Source organism: Aspergillus bombycis (genome assembly GCF_001792695.1).
Source record: "Aspergillus bombycis strain NRRL26010 chromosome Unknown contig00225, whole genome shotgun sequence".
In the NCBI taxonomy this organism is placed as follows: Eukaryota; Fungi; Ascomycota; class Eurotiomycetes; order Eurotiales; family Aspergillaceae; genus Aspergillus; species Aspergillus bombycis.
Window position 1 is genome coordinate 1 of NW_019170227.1, and position 18,288 is coordinate 18,288.

General features: G+C 44.8%; 5 protein-coding genes across 5 annotated transcripts; all 5 read right to left on the bottom strand.

Moving 5' to 3' along the window:
* Nucleotides 1-1,170: 1,170 nt before the first annotated feature.
* ABOM_012146 (uncharacterized protein) lies at nt 1,171-2,304 on the bottom strand (the record flags this gene model as incomplete). The annotated part of the gene is made up of 2 exons (XM_022539274.1): nt 1,171-1,970; nt 2,031-2,304. 2 exons carry the CDS (start codon nt 2,302-2,304, stop codon nt 1,171-1,173), a joined length of 1,074 nt encoding a protein of 357 aa, XP_022383007.1.
* A 769-nt stretch (nt 2,305-3,073) lies between these two features.
* On the bottom strand, nt 3,074-5,251 carry ABOM_012147 (uncharacterized protein; the record flags this gene model as incomplete). The annotated part of the gene is made up of 1 exon (XM_022539275.1): nt 3,074-5,251. One exon carries the CDS (start codon nt 5,249-5,251, stop codon nt 3,074-3,076), a length of 2,178 nt encoding a protein of 725 aa, XP_022383006.1.
* Nucleotides 5,252-6,711: 1,460 nt separating this feature from the next.
* Nucleotides 6,712-7,538, bottom strand: ABOM_012148 (uncharacterized protein; the record flags this gene model as incomplete). The annotated part of the gene is made up of 3 exons (XM_022539276.1): nt 6,712-7,131; nt 7,183-7,391; nt 7,445-7,538. 3 exons carry the CDS (start codon nt 7,536-7,538, stop codon nt 6,712-6,714), a joined length of 723 nt encoding a protein of 240 aa, XP_022383005.1.
* A 344-nt stretch (nt 7,539-7,882) lies between these two features.
* ABOM_012149 (NADPH oxidase family protein) lies at nt 7,883-8,941 on the bottom strand (the record flags this gene model as incomplete). Its single annotated transcript, XM_022539277.1, has 3 exons — nt 7,883-8,019; nt 8,075-8,237; nt 8,300-8,941. 3 exons carry the CDS (start codon nt 8,939-8,941, stop codon nt 7,883-7,885), a joined length of 942 nt encoding a protein of 313 aa, XP_022383004.1.
* Nucleotides 8,942-10,990: 2,049 nt separating this feature from the next.
* Nucleotides 10,991-14,404, bottom strand: ABOM_012150 (patatin-like phospholipase family protein; the record flags this gene model as incomplete). Its single annotated transcript, XM_022539278.1, has 6 exons — nt 10,991-11,975; nt 12,044-12,070; nt 12,123-12,177; nt 12,233-12,634; nt 12,753-13,313; nt 13,390-14,404. 6 exons carry the CDS (start codon nt 14,402-14,404, stop codon nt 10,991-10,993), a joined length of 3,045 nt encoding a protein of 1,014 aa, XP_022383008.1.
* Nucleotides 14,405-18,288: the final 3,884 nt, after the last annotated feature.

Here is an 18,288-nt window from a genome sequence, read left to right on the forward strand (position 1 = left end):
CGCATCTTCAGGTCATGTGTACTAGATAGAAGAAACGAAACTCCCATTCAAGGACAGGGGGTTATTTAATCCGTTATGTACAGGGCTATCTGGTGACAGTTTATGTGCTTTGAATACTATAAGAACGACGACGTGGCCACCTCTCTTAGAAAAACATTGCCCATAGAACTCTGAGCCTGTCTAAGCATACAATTTCAATAAATTCTCAATTGAAGTCTATAAATTATATACCACATAGTGCCTATAGTCTGTGAAGCTAGAGCTATGCCCATCATTTCCTTTTCTTTATGGGAAACAGATTGAGGTACCAAATCCACAACAGCTCAGGTGTACTCACTACGGGGTGCAAATATACTTGTTTACGAAACCAGAATGATTTAATTTTAGACTGAACCATATAGTAGCTATAGCTTTCATTGCATCATGCAATTATGCAAATGAGTGTCATTTAATATTCTGCTGTCGGACATATATAATTTTGGTACTTTTGCGACTAAATAATAATCTACGGCAGGCGTGACATCATGTAACTTTGGTAATTTTCCAGTTTGTATAAAAAATAATTTACTCCGTAGTTTGCCGATCGTAAGATCCACCTAGAGGTCAACAGAACGGTGACCGAAGCCAGTTTGATCATTTCGTACAGCAATACTTTTAGGTTACGGTAAGTAACGTCTTCGCGGTCATAATGAGGTCCCGCTTTGTGGGCTTGTGTAAGTTACCAAGGTAAGTAACCCCTTACTAACTGCATGCCGCATATCAGCCTAGACTTGAGTATCATGGAAAAATAAGCTAAAATGCGACTCCGATTATTTTTCTACGTAAAATCTAGACTCAAGGCTTTCAATAACTAAACTCCGCCTTCCATAAATGGATTATACTAGTGCAATGCTCAGATACAGTTATTCATGAAATCGGTCTAAGATCTGACGATTGTTTGCACTGTTTGTATATGCCTATTTCCCCACACCCATCCCGCGTCCCCCACAGCATTTCATTCTGTTTCCCCTCATGAAATTTTAGATAACACCAATATCATCATACTAATGAGCCATTATATGACCTACAAACATATATCAATTATTTCGCGGCCCCAATGCTAAGACTTTGGCATTACAGTACCACATTCTCATTCCGCGGCTCCAGTGCATACATAGCACCTCCCACTCTTTACCTTAATAGCTCCCGTATCTCGCAAATCCCATTGATCTGTCTATTCATGGTAAGCTCTTGGAGAATATTTGAGCGCCGAATATCCCTTATGCTCTCAAGAATCGTTTCCGTAGTCGCTAGTGATAGGTCAATATAACCCTCTTCACCTTTCTCTCGCAGCAGCCAGATATCTTGCAGGTGAAGATATCTAAGTGTATTGGCATGAGCGTAGACAAACTCTTTAAGTTCTGCGACAGACATCCAGTAGCTGCCTAACTCAAACCGCCGAAGACTTGGTAGTGGGCTACGGGCAAAGAACCCCAGGAGGGAGGGGCTATCTTCCACCCGTAGTTCTTGAATATCAGTGAGAGCATCTTTCAATAGATTCGGCTCGTGTAGCTTTTCTGGGAGAAATCGAGGATAGAATCCAGATATTATAAATATTTGAATAGAAATGCCGGATTCCTTAGCTGACTTTATTGCTGTGGCCACTTTCCTTACATGATCTGGAAAGGATACTTGGCCATCCAGCAGCACTCGGTCTGCCAGCCAGCGAAAGGGTTGTTTAATGTTGCTTGAAAATCGAAGCAGAATCGTATTAAGATGCGGGAAAGAAGGAAGCGATGCACAGAGTACCGTCGTGTCATGGTCAGATCGAATGATAGCATGCTGTTCTTGTGATCGGGTGCAGAAGTAGGAGTATACCGTCGAGTACGAGACATCACGGCCCCCTAATGTCGACCAGCGCTCTTTTCGATCCCGGGTATATTCAGAGACAGGATAGATACAGGCGCGGAAGGTGTCCCAATTCTGGGTGACTGAGAGAAGCGAAACTATTAGCATCTTTCCACATGCATAATCTCAATGAGACAGCCTACGTGGATCAATGAGTTCAGAAACCTCATAGCGAATCGTTTTCACAAGTGATCTGATCGGGGACTGTGATGCTTGGGTCAGATAACTCAGACCTGCAGTGGAAGATGTGATTCGAAGGGTGTTAAATAATAAAGGTGCACAGAGTTGACGGAAGGCCTTGTTGACTTGCGATAGAGACTTTAAGGAATATTTTATCTCTCCCATTTGGACAATAATCGTTAATAGTTCAATCGGCAAGGAATGTATGCCAACTTGGGCAGCACGAGTGCTCTCCATATTGCCAATACCTGAGAATGTGTTTCTGTTTAGTCGGGTGGCTGGAACCATACTTTTATAGCTTGCAGGTTAAAATGAACGTAATATTAGCCACCTGATCTTCACACATTCCGGAAAGACTTACCTGTTGGGTAACTTATTAGATCTGTCAAATTAAATTAAATCGACTATATAAATGAATCCCAGAAAGAGAAAAATACATTTAACTCGACATATGGACAGCTACGGTAATAAATCCACAGTGGCGGTTCTAGGTGAAAACCATTTCTCTTTGTTTTATAATTGTATTTCTTATCGTCTCGATTAGGTAAATCAGGTCATTCCACCATGCAGCTATGTAACAGGAAGGTTCCCATCAGTATACCTCTGCTTAGTTGGCGCAGGGTCATTGTCCCGCAACGTTATGTAAACCCATGTACAATATTCAAACGAGTGACAATAGTTGGATTTTACTGGTTTAGGTACATACTTGCCATGTGAAAAAATGGAAGAAGCCAGTACATAGAAAATAGCAAACAATCTGACCAGATACATGCCTAGATGTTCAATAAAAGGAGCGGAAGAAGCGTAACATAAAACGTAGATTGGAAGGAACAAGAAGGAAGGAACGACAAAAATAATTGTCCAAAATGCAAACCGAAAATGAATGTAAGAAATTGCTGTATCAAGGTACAGCTGAGCATCTACTCAACGGGTACTCCCTATAGTTCGAGCTGTGCTCGGGATAAAATACCCAAATCACCAAACGTGCCGCAATGAGTAAGCAGTTTTAGGTCACTCTCCTGGTGGGAATCCATCTTCCGCTCCAGTTGTCCCAAACTTGGCCTTGCTGAACTCGTCGACGATGCCGTCGTGGCTGTGGTGTGAACTCGGAAACTTCGGACTCTCTGGCATCATAGACTTGGTCGTAACTTCGGCTCATTCCCCGTTTTGAGGCAGGCTGATAGTTGATTCTTCTTTCACTTTCATACATATTTAATTGTTCCCGCAACCAGCGAATCTCCCCATCTCGAGAGTCCGTTTCCCTTGAGACGCTCTTTGATGTGGACCTAGGAGTCCCACGTGTCGAGGCTGGCCGTGTCGAGGCTGGCCGTGCGGAAGGTTGGCGTGTTGGCTCAACAATCCGAACCTGGCTAGTGCCTGAACGGCCAGGATGCAAGCCTGGCTGCATACTAGAGCGGCTTGCACTAGGGATACGAGCACTGGCAGGACGCACGGATCCGCCATGGTTAGATAGGGCACTGACATTCGTTAACTCCACATCCTCTTCCTCTTCCTCTTCCTCGTCTTCCTCTTCTTGCTCTTCCGCTTCTTCATCCCTCATAATTGATCGTCTCGGATTTTCGTCGAGCAGATGCTGGTATGGTAGCCCCTCAGATCTCCGATAACGTATTTCCTGCTTCAGCGCTTTCTGGTAGATAACTTGGGCTTTTTGAAGACTAGACCCTTTGATGGCGCGACGAAGGAACGCCCGGTCTTCCAGCGTAACCACTTTATCTTTCCACATAATTATAGCCTTGGTACAGGGATAAACGGCGTAAGCCTCTGGCCAGAGCAGGTCCAGTGGTTCAATCCCTTCTTCGTCATCGTCGTCAACTTTCCATGCTACAGCCAGAATTGTGCGAACATCGCCTCTGTTATACCTCCATTTTTCCTCGACTGTGCCAAACTCAGTAATAGCACTAACCTTTTCACGGCCACGTGAGCTTTTCGACTGCGGGTCAGTAGATAGTGCACCTGATGAAAGAACCTGAGGAACACAGCTTTGGTCATAAGTCACATTTGCGCCGGCTCGGATGCGGTATGTAGCACAGCGCCCGCTGCCGTAACGCACTAAGGCCTGGGAGCCAACGCCCCGTTTCCACCAGTAAAGCACCTCGCCTCCAGATAAATTCGCATCATTCCTCGCTTCCTCCTCTAATTCCTCAAGTTCAGTTATGTCGGTATCGCCAGCTTCGCTTCCGGGATGCTGTGCGATATTATGAAGCATCTCCTCATCTGTTTCCAGTTTTGGTGCGTCAACAACTCCAAGAGCGTCTTCAAGAATCCGACTCCCAATGGTCCAACCAGGTAACTTGTGGTGTCTGTTGAAAGCTTCGAACTTGCTGGCTGCTTGACTGAAAGCACTCAACATCGCACCCGAGTCATTCTCTGCCGTAGCCTTTTTAAAAGCCGTCATCCACTCGTCGTAAATTTCCTTGTAACCGTCTTCGGGGAGTATACCTTGGTCGTGGTCATGTCCATCAGCCACCCTATTATACCTGCGAATTTCCTGGTTAAATTCGGCAAAGAACCTTGTTGTGGCTTCCATATTAGAGTCAACACTCTCCAACTCCAATAGCATCTCCTGGAACAACAGCTTGTTCTCCATATCATGGATAATTCCACGCCATAACCTGCCCTCCTTAGATATGCCTACTGGGTCAGTACCGCCACTAGTACCGCCACTAGCACCGCCAGTAGACCGGGGGCCAAAGGTCCGTTCGACAAGTTCAGAGCTAAAAAGCCAATGCTCAGGTAAACCATGCTGCTTATTGAACGATGAGAACTCTTTGCATGTGTCATCATATGTTCCCCACGCCGCTTCCGCATCTTGATTAGACTTGGCGGCCTCGAATTTCGCGATCCATTTATCGTACATCGCCTCGTATTTACCTTCAGGGATTACACCCCTTTCTCGATCTGCCTGATTCTCCACATTGTAGTTCCGGATGTCTTCATTTAGTTCCATAAAGAAAGTCGTTGCGGCTTGCATGCTGTCGGATCCAGCATTAAAGGCGTTTTTCATGGCAACATAGGTCTCTTTGGACTGGGCCTTCTGTATAATAAGATTCCAGGCACCAGGCAAGTTATTGTCATTATTTCCAACTGCTGTACTTGGAGCAATCTGTGCAGGACCACCCACAGTGCCTGCTGGGGCGCTATTGCCTGCGTTGCTTTGAGCCATTTTGTTGCTGTGATTCGAAAAGTATTGTTTGAATTGAGAACGATGGTTTTGAAAGATAGCAAACGTGTTTAGCAAGGCTTAGAAGCTGAAGAGAGGATATGGTATTTATAAGTTTTGGTCCGCCCTGCTACTTTTTGCCTATCGATAAAAGACAGATTGGCTCAGTATTTGTATTCGAGTATCAGTGACCTTTGAAAAAAAAAACCCCCCTCATGAAGTGGACGCGCTACCCTTCTGATTAACATCAGATCTTTTGTGATGCACAGCGATACCTGTAAACAATACGAGTAGCCCAACCTCTTACTCTGGTAAGGCTGTTCTCTTCTTCATTTTCTTTCTTACATTACCATTTTACTTCAGTATATTTTTCCTTTATCAAAAAAGAAATACACAATAGTTATGGACTCTGGGGTAGCGGTAATATTACAACAGCGATTTTTGTCTGGCATTAGACCCACCGACTTGCTGAGCTTTTATTTAGTGCTTAACGGTAGGTCTAGACTTAGGATACAGTTACATATGCACTATACATGTCATTCTAGTATATTACATATTATAGAGAGGATAGGTTTCGGTAGTAGCTAGGCCTAAAGCTAAAGGGCACAAAATGACGGTAAATTAAGGTCTGATTCTTCCTATTTAAGGGCCTACGTAGCGTAAATACCGAGCATAGGTCACCTGAACATCGCTTGGCAGCTAGGCCAGATCCGTAGATAGCGGTATTCTACGGTTGACACTTATTATATCTATAAATTAAGGTCTCTTGCATAAAGTCTAGCAGCAACATATCCCAAAACGATGGCTGTCTCAAATACCATCTCACTTTTCCTGGAAACCTCTTGTGCAGTTTCGCTTCACTCATGGTATGTTTGATATAATTACCGTTGGCTTGGCCACGTATTGCTCATCACATTACCCCAGTACACCGCACAGAATAATCTTCGAGCAAGCCTACAACTACCCAAACATTGCAAGTCCAACAAGAGATCGCATGTTAAATGGCGGAGATTCTGTCCTTCCAACTAAGTCCGATATGATGCCACTTTGGGATACTAGTTATCAATACGGAAAAAGGGATCCAGTAGAAAGTTTCAGACCTGAAGGCGCAGGTGGGCACTCTCCATCGTATTTGGTTCCACGAAGCAACACTAAAACCACATTCGATGGGTTTGGTGACCTTATAACCTCCATTGTCTTTCTGTCGACTACTAGTGAGAGACCACAAGAAACCTTCGTATTTGCTGGTACTGCCACTGCATCCCCAGTTTCTGTTCCTATCTCGGCAACAACAGGCCTCGTAACTAGTGAAGGACCTGCCTTGCGTCTATCACTTAAGGTTATTTGGATTGGTGCTGTCTTCTTCTTCATAATACTGTGATAGGCGTACAAGCGATACAGCATCCCAGATATTACTCTAGTCTCAATCTTGTCCACATGATGAAAGATGCCCTTATACCAGATTATCTATTCTTGCTCTGTCCTATCAACGTGTAATATTGCCCAGGTGGTCCCATCCCATCCTTGAGCCCTTGCAAGAATTGCGTCACCTGGTTTAACCCCTTTATGTACTGTAGTCGATAAGCCTCGTAGCACTGCGCAGTAGAAGTCCACTCTTGGATCTCCCGCTCATAGTTGCTAAGAAGAAGCGTGGAGGTCTGTATAGTCTCCTTCAAGTTTGAAACTTCGCCCTCTAATTTGATATTCGATATATCCTTTCTTCCAGCCATCTCCTTTATGATGGATGTTTCATTTTCGAGCCTCTCCTTCTCCTGAGCCATCTCTGTTGCGTATGCCTCAAAGAACTTCAGTCTTTCAAGAAGAGCCGTATTTTCTGCCTGTAAAGATTCAATTTGGTCCTGGGGACTGGGCTTCAATGAGGCCTAGAAAAGAGTCATTAAATCTCTAGAATATCTTTTGACCATAGTCCACACCTGTTTCGAACCCGGCAGAATAGCCCAGAACGAACTCCCCACTTCCACATATAACTGCATATAAACACCGACGGAATGTCTACTCAGCTGCTTTTTAAAGATAGGCTCCAACTCAGGCTTTTCAATATGCCACTTATATGGCATTTCTTCTTCACCTTCAAGCTTGAGTCGAACATTAATCGGCTTGATATAAATTCCTAGCGTGTCCGCTTAAACACCTTTGTATTAGCGTAGCACATCAAATAAATCAAACCACTCGTACCGATATGGTCAGACAAGCGTTGTCGGCATTTCGATCTCCACTTAGATCGCTTTGTGTTATTGTTCACCATAACTTGCTTATCCTTGCTAGGCATTATGTGATAACATATAATGATAGCGACCTGTCAGCTTATCATTAACCACGGGGGTAAATGGCATCCAGTTTATATTATTCTGGCTATAGAAACAAGTGGAGATTAAATAAAAATAGGGTAGCATCTGAGCCCATTATATTCTAAATACGGACAAGGTTTGTGTACTACATCCAGATAGGGGAAAATACTACAAAGAAAATCAATCATATAATAGAAATACCAAATGGTTTCAGTGGTACTACGACGAAATTTACAACAAAAGCTTACATTAAGATGTAATTTAATCATCAAGTTACAGTCTCGACTGAAATAGGCCTTCCCTGCAGTAACATAACGTTGCCCCCCTAGGGTGTAAAAAACGATATCCAGTCTCTTTTCTCTTGCCAAGGCTGGAACTCCAACTCAAAAAGCTCGACATCAAGCCATACGTTGTTTCTCACTAAACGCCGCACCAAGCCCCGGATACGGTGCTTAGCCGAAACTACCTTGTTTGTCAGTGTGTAACTGATCAAATGAATCTAACAAAAAAAACTTACCCGCCACCAGAAGTTTACCCGACTGTCGCTGCATTTCGGCAGAGAGGACCTTTTTCCACTCCACTTCACCCCCATAGAAGGCAATTAGATCGTGGTGACCAATTTTTCGGGGCTCCTGGAGGTTATCCACGCTTGAAGGATCGTAAACCATAACTTCTAGCATCTATACCGAGTCAGAATCTTCTCGGTGAGAAACTAAATCCGGGGAGAACAATGGGTATATACATAACCATCGTCTTGCTTGACAAGGTTTTGAAGCCAATCCCGAGCACTCTCCCAGTCACCTGTTCGATCCAGTTGCCAGACTAGGGTAATCTTCTGTGTTATTATCCTAGCGCTGCGGCGCCTATGCAGTAGTTCTTTAATATAGGGAAGTTGTGCTGCGATCCCAATCCCGGTCGTGATCATCAGTATATGACCATAGTCACCTACTTCTCTCGAGAGACCGTAATGATGGACTGGGGACGGCCCAAATGGTCCATCGATCCAAGCCCAGTACTCGCGATCCGGTTCCATATATTTCAGAGCTTTTCGAGTAAAACCAGTCCGAGCCCGGAACATCACAAAGATCGAATTGGCTTCTCCCTCCCCATTATCTTCCCACCAGGTGATGGCGAAAGGGTGAGATTGGAACAGATAAAATAGCCCTAGAGATGGTATCCCGAGACTGACTCTCTCCCCAGCACGTACCACCCAAGGGCGAGGTAGATGCAGTACGGCTTGCACAATTTCTTCAGTGTAAGGTTTCATGGCCAGGCGGACAGTCTTCTTGCCCAGAACTTTGTTGCGATAAAGGATGCGCGCTAGCTGAAATATACCTGTAGCTGAGAACATACAGATGCATGCCAGAAGATATTTGCGGGACATGTTATGTGACGATCCAAGATGTTGCCAGATGGAGATGAGGCCAAGGACAGCACATGTTAAGTGAGTGACTAAAAACAACTCGTAAATTCGACGTCTTACCATTGGTAGCAACAAGAGTGACAAAAACATACACCCTCCCTAATATTTCATTAGCCGATGTTGGATCGGGTAGTACTGTAATACTTCAGAGGATTTGAATAGACAAAGAGCATGAAGAAAAGGGCTAGGTAACAGGATTGAAGCGTGAGAGAGGTAAATTAACTTGCCAGGAGGCCCCAAAAATCTGTGGACTTCGATATGTCAAAGACAATGTTTTGATAGGAAATGATAACGTGAACGGTTGCTTGGAGGACCGCCACAAAGCCTGTGGAGCGGTGAATGATTCCATACGTTTCTAATGATAGCCCAAGAAGGCGTGCACTAAACTCTCGACCACCAGAGAAGTAAAGCGGTAGTAAATTGATAAGGGAGAGATGAGCAGCACGAGTTCCCTTTTCCGAGACAGACTTCGTCCAGATGAGGTTAACAATGCAGTTGGCAGATATATATAGTAAAAGTCCAACCGCTTGTAACGGTGATAAGGTGTCAAGACCCCAAACCCCCCAGCTAGTCCTTGGGTAGGCTAGATATCGAAGGAAAAGATGGTATGGACTCATTGAACCCAAGCAAGAATGACGGGTGTTGATAAATAGCGTAATGTTCTTGGTCAGCCAATAAATACACAATAGAAGCAGAATGCCAATAATTGTAAGAAAGTAAGGGTTCTCTATGAGCCCCGTGTTAAGAGTGAGCGCATCGGAGGGTACGTTGTTAGTCATTGTTGAATCCTTGAAGGAAGAAAATTAGCACCGCAACTTGCGCGATTTGGCGTAAATATATATATTCAGCGAGTCATGCATAAGTCATGTGATATACATCCCTTCCCCCTTCACCTACAGATAGAGAATTAAGCATCAGTGTAACTCAATGGTGTTCGATTTAAATCCCCAAAGCGAAAACATCTGTCGCCGTCACTACCGGAATGCTAGGTTGAGCACGCAAATAATTTACATATCATCAAATTCATCCTCCACCGGTTTGGTACCTTCACTACCAAGCTTCTCGGCGGCAAGCCCATAGACACTTTCCTCATATCGCTCATGATTATTAATTCCTTCTATGCTGGCACTGGAGTAATTCTGCTCCTCTGGCGCATATCTTTGGGAGGGCAGTTTCCAGCGACAAGCCAAGTCAAAGAAAAAAAGCAGCAGTTGGATGAATTCCTTTCGCTCGGACTCAGAGAGCCTTGAACATACTAGGTCGGGACCATGCAGCCTAGTCATCCGCGGCCTAGACTTTTCCTGAAGAAAACAACTTCATTAGTAGAGGATTAGAAAAAGACTCCCTTGTAAGAGAGGTAGTATAAAATCGACCTGCGTTACAACACTTACAAGGAATTGGTCCGGGGGTGGCCAGACTCGGTCTTCCACGGATTTGAAAGTGAAGGCTTCGTGTGGACAGTCAATAAAGACGTAGACTTTACAATCATGAAATATTGACATCTCCAATGCGTCGTCAATGATACACTTGCGTTTATCGTTGTAATGGTCAGAAGTTCTCCGGGTAAAGGTAGACTTTGTCATCTTCAAACGGAAATCATTTGACGTTGATACATTCATCAGACTATACCGGCCGAAATAAATAAATACTTATAAAATCCATATTCTAATACCAGTGGAAGGAGAAGAAAATTTATATTTTTGGATTGATATTTCAAGCACTAGCGTCGCGAGTCGTTTTTTATTGATGTGGGACTGAATCTGAAAGGCAGTAATAAAAAAGAAAGTAAAACTAAAAATAAAAAACCGAAACTGAACAGAAGGAATAAAAGTTTGGATAAAATACAACGTAAAATACAAAATATAATTGAGTACAAGACAATGGCAAAAAAACACACTGCGGAAAATTTAATCAAGGATCAGAAATATCAGGAAAAGAAAAAGTAAATGGAAACAAAAGTACCACGGGGGTCATAAGCGTTTTGGAGATCCTTGCAGGCACGTTCCAAAATTAACTCCCTGCAGTGTAAACTTGAGCTTGACCCACCACACGGGCTCGCTTTCTCCCCTGTTCCTCCATGGACATCATAGAAGTGCGCTTCCTGCGGGTTCCTCGAAATGGATTGGCTAGGCCGTCACATAAGGCACACGGTGTATTAATTGGTTGACCGTGGTCTGATCGGCCAAATGGGTGTTCTAGTTGCTGGGCCTCACTAATGGATACCGCGGAAGCCGGGAAACCGCTAATTCTCCACTTTGGATGTTTATTAATACGCATGTAGATGTTAAACACCTCACTAGGATGTTGGAGGAACAGGGAGACAGATTTTGAGTAGCGACCACAGGCGCGGCATACATCGTCGTCACCACCAAAGGCACCTAGATGCTCCGAATCGCTGACAAAGTCGACCCTCTCGGAGTGCATTCGCTCGAGGGCCCTTACAACAGCCTTGATTGGTCCCTTGCATCGAATGGTGCCGTGACACCAGATATGTGTCCCAATAGACTCAATCTCCAAATGACTTTCCAGTGTAAAGAAGAAGCGAGCAACAAGCAGAGATGTTGCTACCTCACCGGCCATTCGGGCGCTACCTGGTTGGAGAATAACCAGGTTACGGTAATCATCCATAGCCTCAGCGTCATCAATAGTGCATGGGATGTCGTTCAGAGAGACATCCAACCGAATATAGTCGGGTCTGACAGCACTATCCAAGTGTTCGACCATCTGCAGCCATTTTGATGTGGTACCCAAGTTGGACATGAAAGCGTCAAATCCTCTCCGGAGAAAGCCGTCTCGAAAAACATGACGAAAGTGGGGCGAACGGTCGGTAGGAGGGCTAGCATCGCCGGTGCCCATTGAAATTAGTCTTGCAATACCCGCCTTGGAGGGCCAGATCCGGCGACACAGTCTGCCGGCAATACCAGCCGCGAAATTATCTTGCAACCCCCCATCCTGAAATGAGCCTATGTGGCGTAAATGGGCCGTGGAAAAGTAGCTAGCCAGCCTTATTAGAAATTTTGGAATAGGGACGCGGCAGGGGAAAGAAAAACGTATATTACTTACAATGGAGCTGCAGCTGTAGCCCTCCCGCTGTGCTGTGTAAGGATTGAGATAACAGTTCTGGCATTTGAAGGCAACTTACACTTCCCACATGAATGGCTCAGCGTTCCTCGTTTCGGCCCGAAATAGTTCGTAGCCTACAGACAAGCGCGTCAGTTGGGGCATCTTCCGCGTAAAGTAGAGCGCTCTTACCATGATCTTTACAAAACCAGTCAACTGCATTAAAATTACCAAAGACGAAGGATCTAGTATCCTTGGCAATACTCGCTGCAATAACTCCAAACTTAGATTTGGAATGCACGGGTGATTGTGAGGGCTCGCCGACTGGATCAAAGACACGCCTGCTTCCGCTAAATGCTTCCTGCAGGCTGATGTCAAAGATTCTGGGGTCGTAGCAGCTATCATGGAGAAACCAGGACAGCCATTTCGGGATATTCCCAAGGAGCGAATCCCGCCCCAATACCAAGCGCAGCAACCAAGATATTACTGGCTGTCGGCGTTCACGGAAAATACGCCGCGCGAGAAGATCAAATGTTTGGGAGCAGGCGGGTGCATCCCACTCCATGCCGATCAGGCCTAGAACAAGCAAGCCCCCTGTTGTCATTAACAACGTTGCCCCACTTCGGGTTATTTGGAGAACGGCAATTTGTTATCAGCTGTGGGCCAGCCCGACCCGGGAGTTTGGGACACGCTAATTCAGGGGCAAACTTACCGGAGCTTGATCCGACGGATACATCTACCAAGTCGACCAATCGACACTCCACACCTAGCCTTTCTTGAATCAGTATTAGGTACTCCAACGGGATACCACCCCGGACACCCCCACCGTCGATGGCCAATACAGTTGGGTTCATAGTAGGCGGAAGTACGTCGATCACGGCTGTAGCTTGTGACTGGCACAGTAGACACATCGACATGGTAAAACGATACTCTGCGTCTAGAGCTGGTTCTCCAAATAATTGGGGACAGAGATCACAAACCGTATGGCCACACGCCTGGGAATGTTGTGCGGGACGAACTAGGCAGTAGAAACAGATTCGGTCCGATTGTATTTTACTTAATTCGGCGCTCATTGATAAAAGTTGGCAACGTCGAAAATCTAGAGATGACTGTCCAGTAGATTGTAGCAACTGGAACTGTCTTACAAACTCTTGCTCCACTCCAGAGATCAACATCGCAACTGGCCTTGGGAGCTTCGGCCCCCTGTAATCACGGAACGCCTGGAGGAATGCGGGACGATATAGAGTTCGTAGGACGGCCCGTGGTTCCATCACTACATTCTGATTAGGGAAAAGTTCAAAAATTGTGGAGACAGAGGCCGGGAATGAGAGACATGGGGAAAGTCATACGAATCATATCAGGCACATAGTGGTCCATTATCAAGGCAGACGCCATACTTGAAAGTAAGGTCTCCAGCGAACATCCTTGCCGAGTGCCAACCTCCATATAGTGCAAGATGTGGTTGCTCAGTCCGGCAGGTACGGGATTTTCTTCCCTGGATGCTTTCACAAAATTAAACGGGAATTTGTCATTCGACGATAACTGTCTAAGTGCCGACCGGAAAAAAGCGTTTAATTGTAATGTGTTCCACTCTGCCCAGTTTACCCTGCGGACAGTCCTAATATCATCGCTCTGTATTTTCAGCCATACGCGCAATCGGTCGTATCTGGTTTGCTCAGAATGATTGAAATCCAAGTACACAAGGTTTATAAATGCGAATGGCTCGGAGAGGCGAGTGGGGCCAGCTGCGTGTAGCTTCTGGTAGAAACTTTCGACCGCAGAACCGTCTTGAATGGCTTGGTCCGGATAATCTGCTAGAACCACAAGTACCCGAGGTCGGACCACTCTAGGAAGTGTCGATTGTGAACCAGACTCAATACAATCGATCAAGAACTGAGCCACTGACGCAATATCAGGGAAGTCATCGGCAAAAATGCACACGACATCAGCGAAGATAAATAACAGATGAGCATAGAGCAGTTTTAATGCATTATTAGTGTTATCAACGTCCCATGTGACCGAATAGTCATGTACCCCTGGCATGGGATCGTTGCATTCCCTGTTTGAATTAATATCTCCATCGGCGAATAGGGTCGGATTGTCGCTGCCAACGGAGGCTGTATCGTACCGCAGACCGATACTGGATTTTGACCGGGTTCTTCGAATATTGTTATGGGGGAAGATTGTCTGGAGTGCAACATCTTTGGTCTTATTACCAATGAAAACTGATAGTAGAGGATATTGATGATTTGATCGAGGCAATTCAGAAATTAATTGCGTCAATCGGCCGTGGTCCTGGACAACAAAAGTATCATCCCCGCCGTGTCTGACATCGAGCCAGCTACTATCGTTTCTTGGACGCATACTGAATTTCTTTTTTTTTCAGAACTTATTTACTGTCGTCTGAGCTGAGCAGATAGTGCAGCTTATCTATCGTCTTCACTACGAGGCAGGTTTCTTGTTTGACCACCCTAATTTATCAATGGGAAATAAATCTATAACCACTAGCTATGCGATTATCCTTTAACTACACGCTTGTCTAATTAGATGGCAGTTTGCTGGCACCAGGGGTCGAAACAATCGATCAATGTCTCGCTTCTGTTTCAGGGTATTCATTGGAGCAATCATTAAGATAAGATACTGATAGTATATAGATACCAAATAATGTAAATACAATTGTATTTTATTTCCATTTTTAGAGTGTTTTAACATACCTCACCGTCATCACCATCGCAGATGTATTCAAACCATAGTTATTTTCAGTGAGATTAAATAAACTTCAGGGTTGGGGCAGAAACAGTTTCCTATCTCTTCACCAAGGATGTCACAATAGAACAGCGGTCTGCTCTTGTAAGTTTGCCTCCGCTTAGAGCAATTGATACCGTGATAACTAGCATCCTACCGGGGTAAATTCTAGTCTAGAATGAGAGGCAAAGCACTTACCTCATTCAGTGATCGGGTCGGCAGCAGTATAAAGCGCCGGCCGTTACCTCTAAGGGACATATGATCTATGCAAACTGGTTTCATTTATCTATATTTATTACTTTTCATAATGTACCCATTTCCTGAGTTCCCATACAACTTTGAACAAGATACGGGCGTTGACAACCTAGACTATAGCCCTATAACTAGGGAGGCGTTGCGCCACCAAGATACATCTGCTGTTGCGGTGGATGATATCTTGGCAGCCCAACGCAGTCCGCCCATTGTTCCATCACCGCGCCGAAATGCCCACCGGACAGAGGAGACCGTGTCTAGGGGCATCTATAACAGTTTTTACGATTCACAAGGACAAGGGGCAACGTGAGCATGTCCAACGATGGTACCGGCTGATGTCTGACTGACTTATCCCACAGCCTTTCCCAGAACAGCATGCCGTGTCGCCCTACAACAGGGTAAGCTAGTCCTTTGTATCCCTATTTATCACAATGCTAATTCATAAACGCACCAGGGACATATTGTTCCAGAAGTTATCAAATATGGAGTCGCAAATCAACAAAATAAGCCAGAACTCCAAAGAAGTCGAACATGGAAGAGATACAGGTGTGGACGAGGGACGTAACCGAGAAAATGATGCACATACAGACGATAAGGTGAATAAATTACTGGAGAGGGTAAACAACCTGGAAGCAAGAGTCAGCTCTATTGGTGACGCTGTTGACGAATTGATGCTACTTCCTAGCAGGATGGACAACTATTCGAAGTGGTTGCATGACTTTGCCAAAACATTCAACAAGGAAAATGACCGGGTAAATACCATGAGTTTAGGTGTGGATGATGCCTGTCGGAGATTTCATCATCTACTTGCCCGTCTTTCGAGACACCGTGATTCTGACGACTTGATGGGTTCCTACGATAGTGAAGGAGAAGGCATGGGCACTGCTATCAGCAGCTGAGAGGATTGTGGACCCACGGTTCATTTATCTATTTGTTCTATGTTTCTGTTTCTTCTTATACCGTTACAGTCGAACTAATAAAAGACTATTAGTATACATGGGAGTGGATTTTCCTTCTCTCTTCTAGAATAAGGGCTGGAAGTATGTAAAGCCTGGATATATAACGCCTAGACTCCATTCCAAGGCCGATTCATGGTAGATAGTTGTCTAGAAGGACTTTTGTCAGGATTCCTCATAGCCTCGAACCTAGCTTCGGTGTAGTGTTTGTCGACTTTGCCTTCGACTTCCCCATAATGGTAGCGTATCCTCAGCCTTACAAAGTGAATATGTGGTAAAGCGAAAAATTACTGATCTTCTATATCCTATTAAATTCATATTATAACTCGTGGAAGGTCCATTTTCGGGGTATCGACGGATGTGTTCGTGATTGCCGCCCATTCTTCCAAATAAAATTAGCTTCAGAGGTTATGCATGTGTTTCATGCAAACGCCAGCATCTGGTGGGCTATTTACATTTTAGTGTGGTATCATTGTAATTTATTCACGGACCCACTTCTTATAATGAAATAAAGTAATATTACGCGGTATGGGTAACCTTGGCGGCCCATGCAACGCTCAAGAAAATCTCGGCTATGGACTGAGCTAGTACCATTGTAATTTATCCTGCGGGTCTACCGGATGAAATTTATTTGAGAAATGGTAATTGTACGGTCATCACCCTTCAGCTTTGGGAAAGCCTGTTTTTATAATTGCCGTCCCACATAATAAATATTCCGTACCGAAGCCTACTTTGTACAACTAATTACCTAAAGCGACATATTCTGCACCTGAAATAGGGAAAACATGAGCAACACTATGGAAAATTCACTGCCTTCCCATAGCGGGTTCCCATCGGTACGCACAGAGCCCAAATCTGTATCCTGGAGTCCTTGCTTACATACAAATCGAAAGGTCACTCAAGACGAACAGTTCGACAGACAGAATATCTCCAAGCTAACTAAGGAATTTCTGGAGCGTGAACGAGCGTCCAAAGCATACCAGAGTCAATTGGAACTCCGATGCAACGAATATCACTCCCACCTCCAGCAGGAACGATGCTGCTGCCGTCAATTAGAGGAAAGACTAGCAGATTTGCAATGGAGGAATGGTCTTCTCGAAGCCCGTGCTGCGCGGGCTTCCGGAGATATGAACATGATTCAGCAAGAATTGGCCACAGAACGAGCAAAATCTCAAGAGCTGGAATCATGCACCATAACCCTATTCACTATTAATAATCTGCTAGTGAAATCTCTCGTGGAAACGGAGTCTGCAGCAAAGCATTCCCAGGATAGACCACTCGACGCATTCACCATATGCTTGGAAAACATGAAAAACCAGGAGACTATTAGGGAACTCCAAATGACGATCAAGCTCAAGGAAGGAATTATAGAAACACTTCAAGAGACAATACGGACCACTTTCGGCTGCTGCTCATCGACTAATGGGAGCGATGGGGATAACACATTTCTGGCAGCGGACGCATACAACGATGTTTCTCTTCAAGCTGAAATACCGGTGGAAGGGGACATCCAGCTCCTGGATAGGCCGGATCAAACTTTGGCAAAAGAGGTAATGTACGGTATGGAAGGGATTCAGTAGTATCCTTCTTCCGCTTCCTGTATGTATGTATATTTGCCTGCGCGTGTGTATTCATGTATTCAAATTTGAGTCTGCCCAGTGAATATCATACATTCCTAGGTTTTTCAAAACAGGGCCACGCAGTAGGCATGATTTTGCGAGAATTTGACGCCCAACTACATAGAGAAGCCAATGCAGAAGTGATCATGCCTTAACATTTCAAAATCTACATGCTCCAAGAAATTTGTCAGCTTGTCTAGGGGCTTTCATGACCTTTCGAGCGGCCCATTTCTTCCAGTAAGCTATAAGCTTTATATAACAAGTTCTCCATTCTGGCCAAGTGCCTCAAACCCGTTGTAAAGACCAAAATAGGCCTTCTCAAATTTCACATCCTCCACCATCTTTTGGCCTTAAATGTTAAAATGAACGCTCACTATCAACGTCGCCCATTGTACGCGATTGAGGAGGAAGTAACACCTCAAGACCATGAGATCTTACGACACGGTGGCACCTCTTCAAATATTGAGCGCCTTCCTTCCCGCCTTCAGAAATCAAAAATGCAACCAAGAAGCTTGAGAAAGCAGGTCGAGGACTTGGCCTACGAAGTCAGCTACTTGAAAGCCGAACTTGCCTGGCACTCAGAGACCAAACAAGCACTGTTACAATTTCAGGAAGAGGTGTATAGCTTATTCCACAAGATGGAGGATACTCTTGTTCAAGTTAATGTCCGACTCCA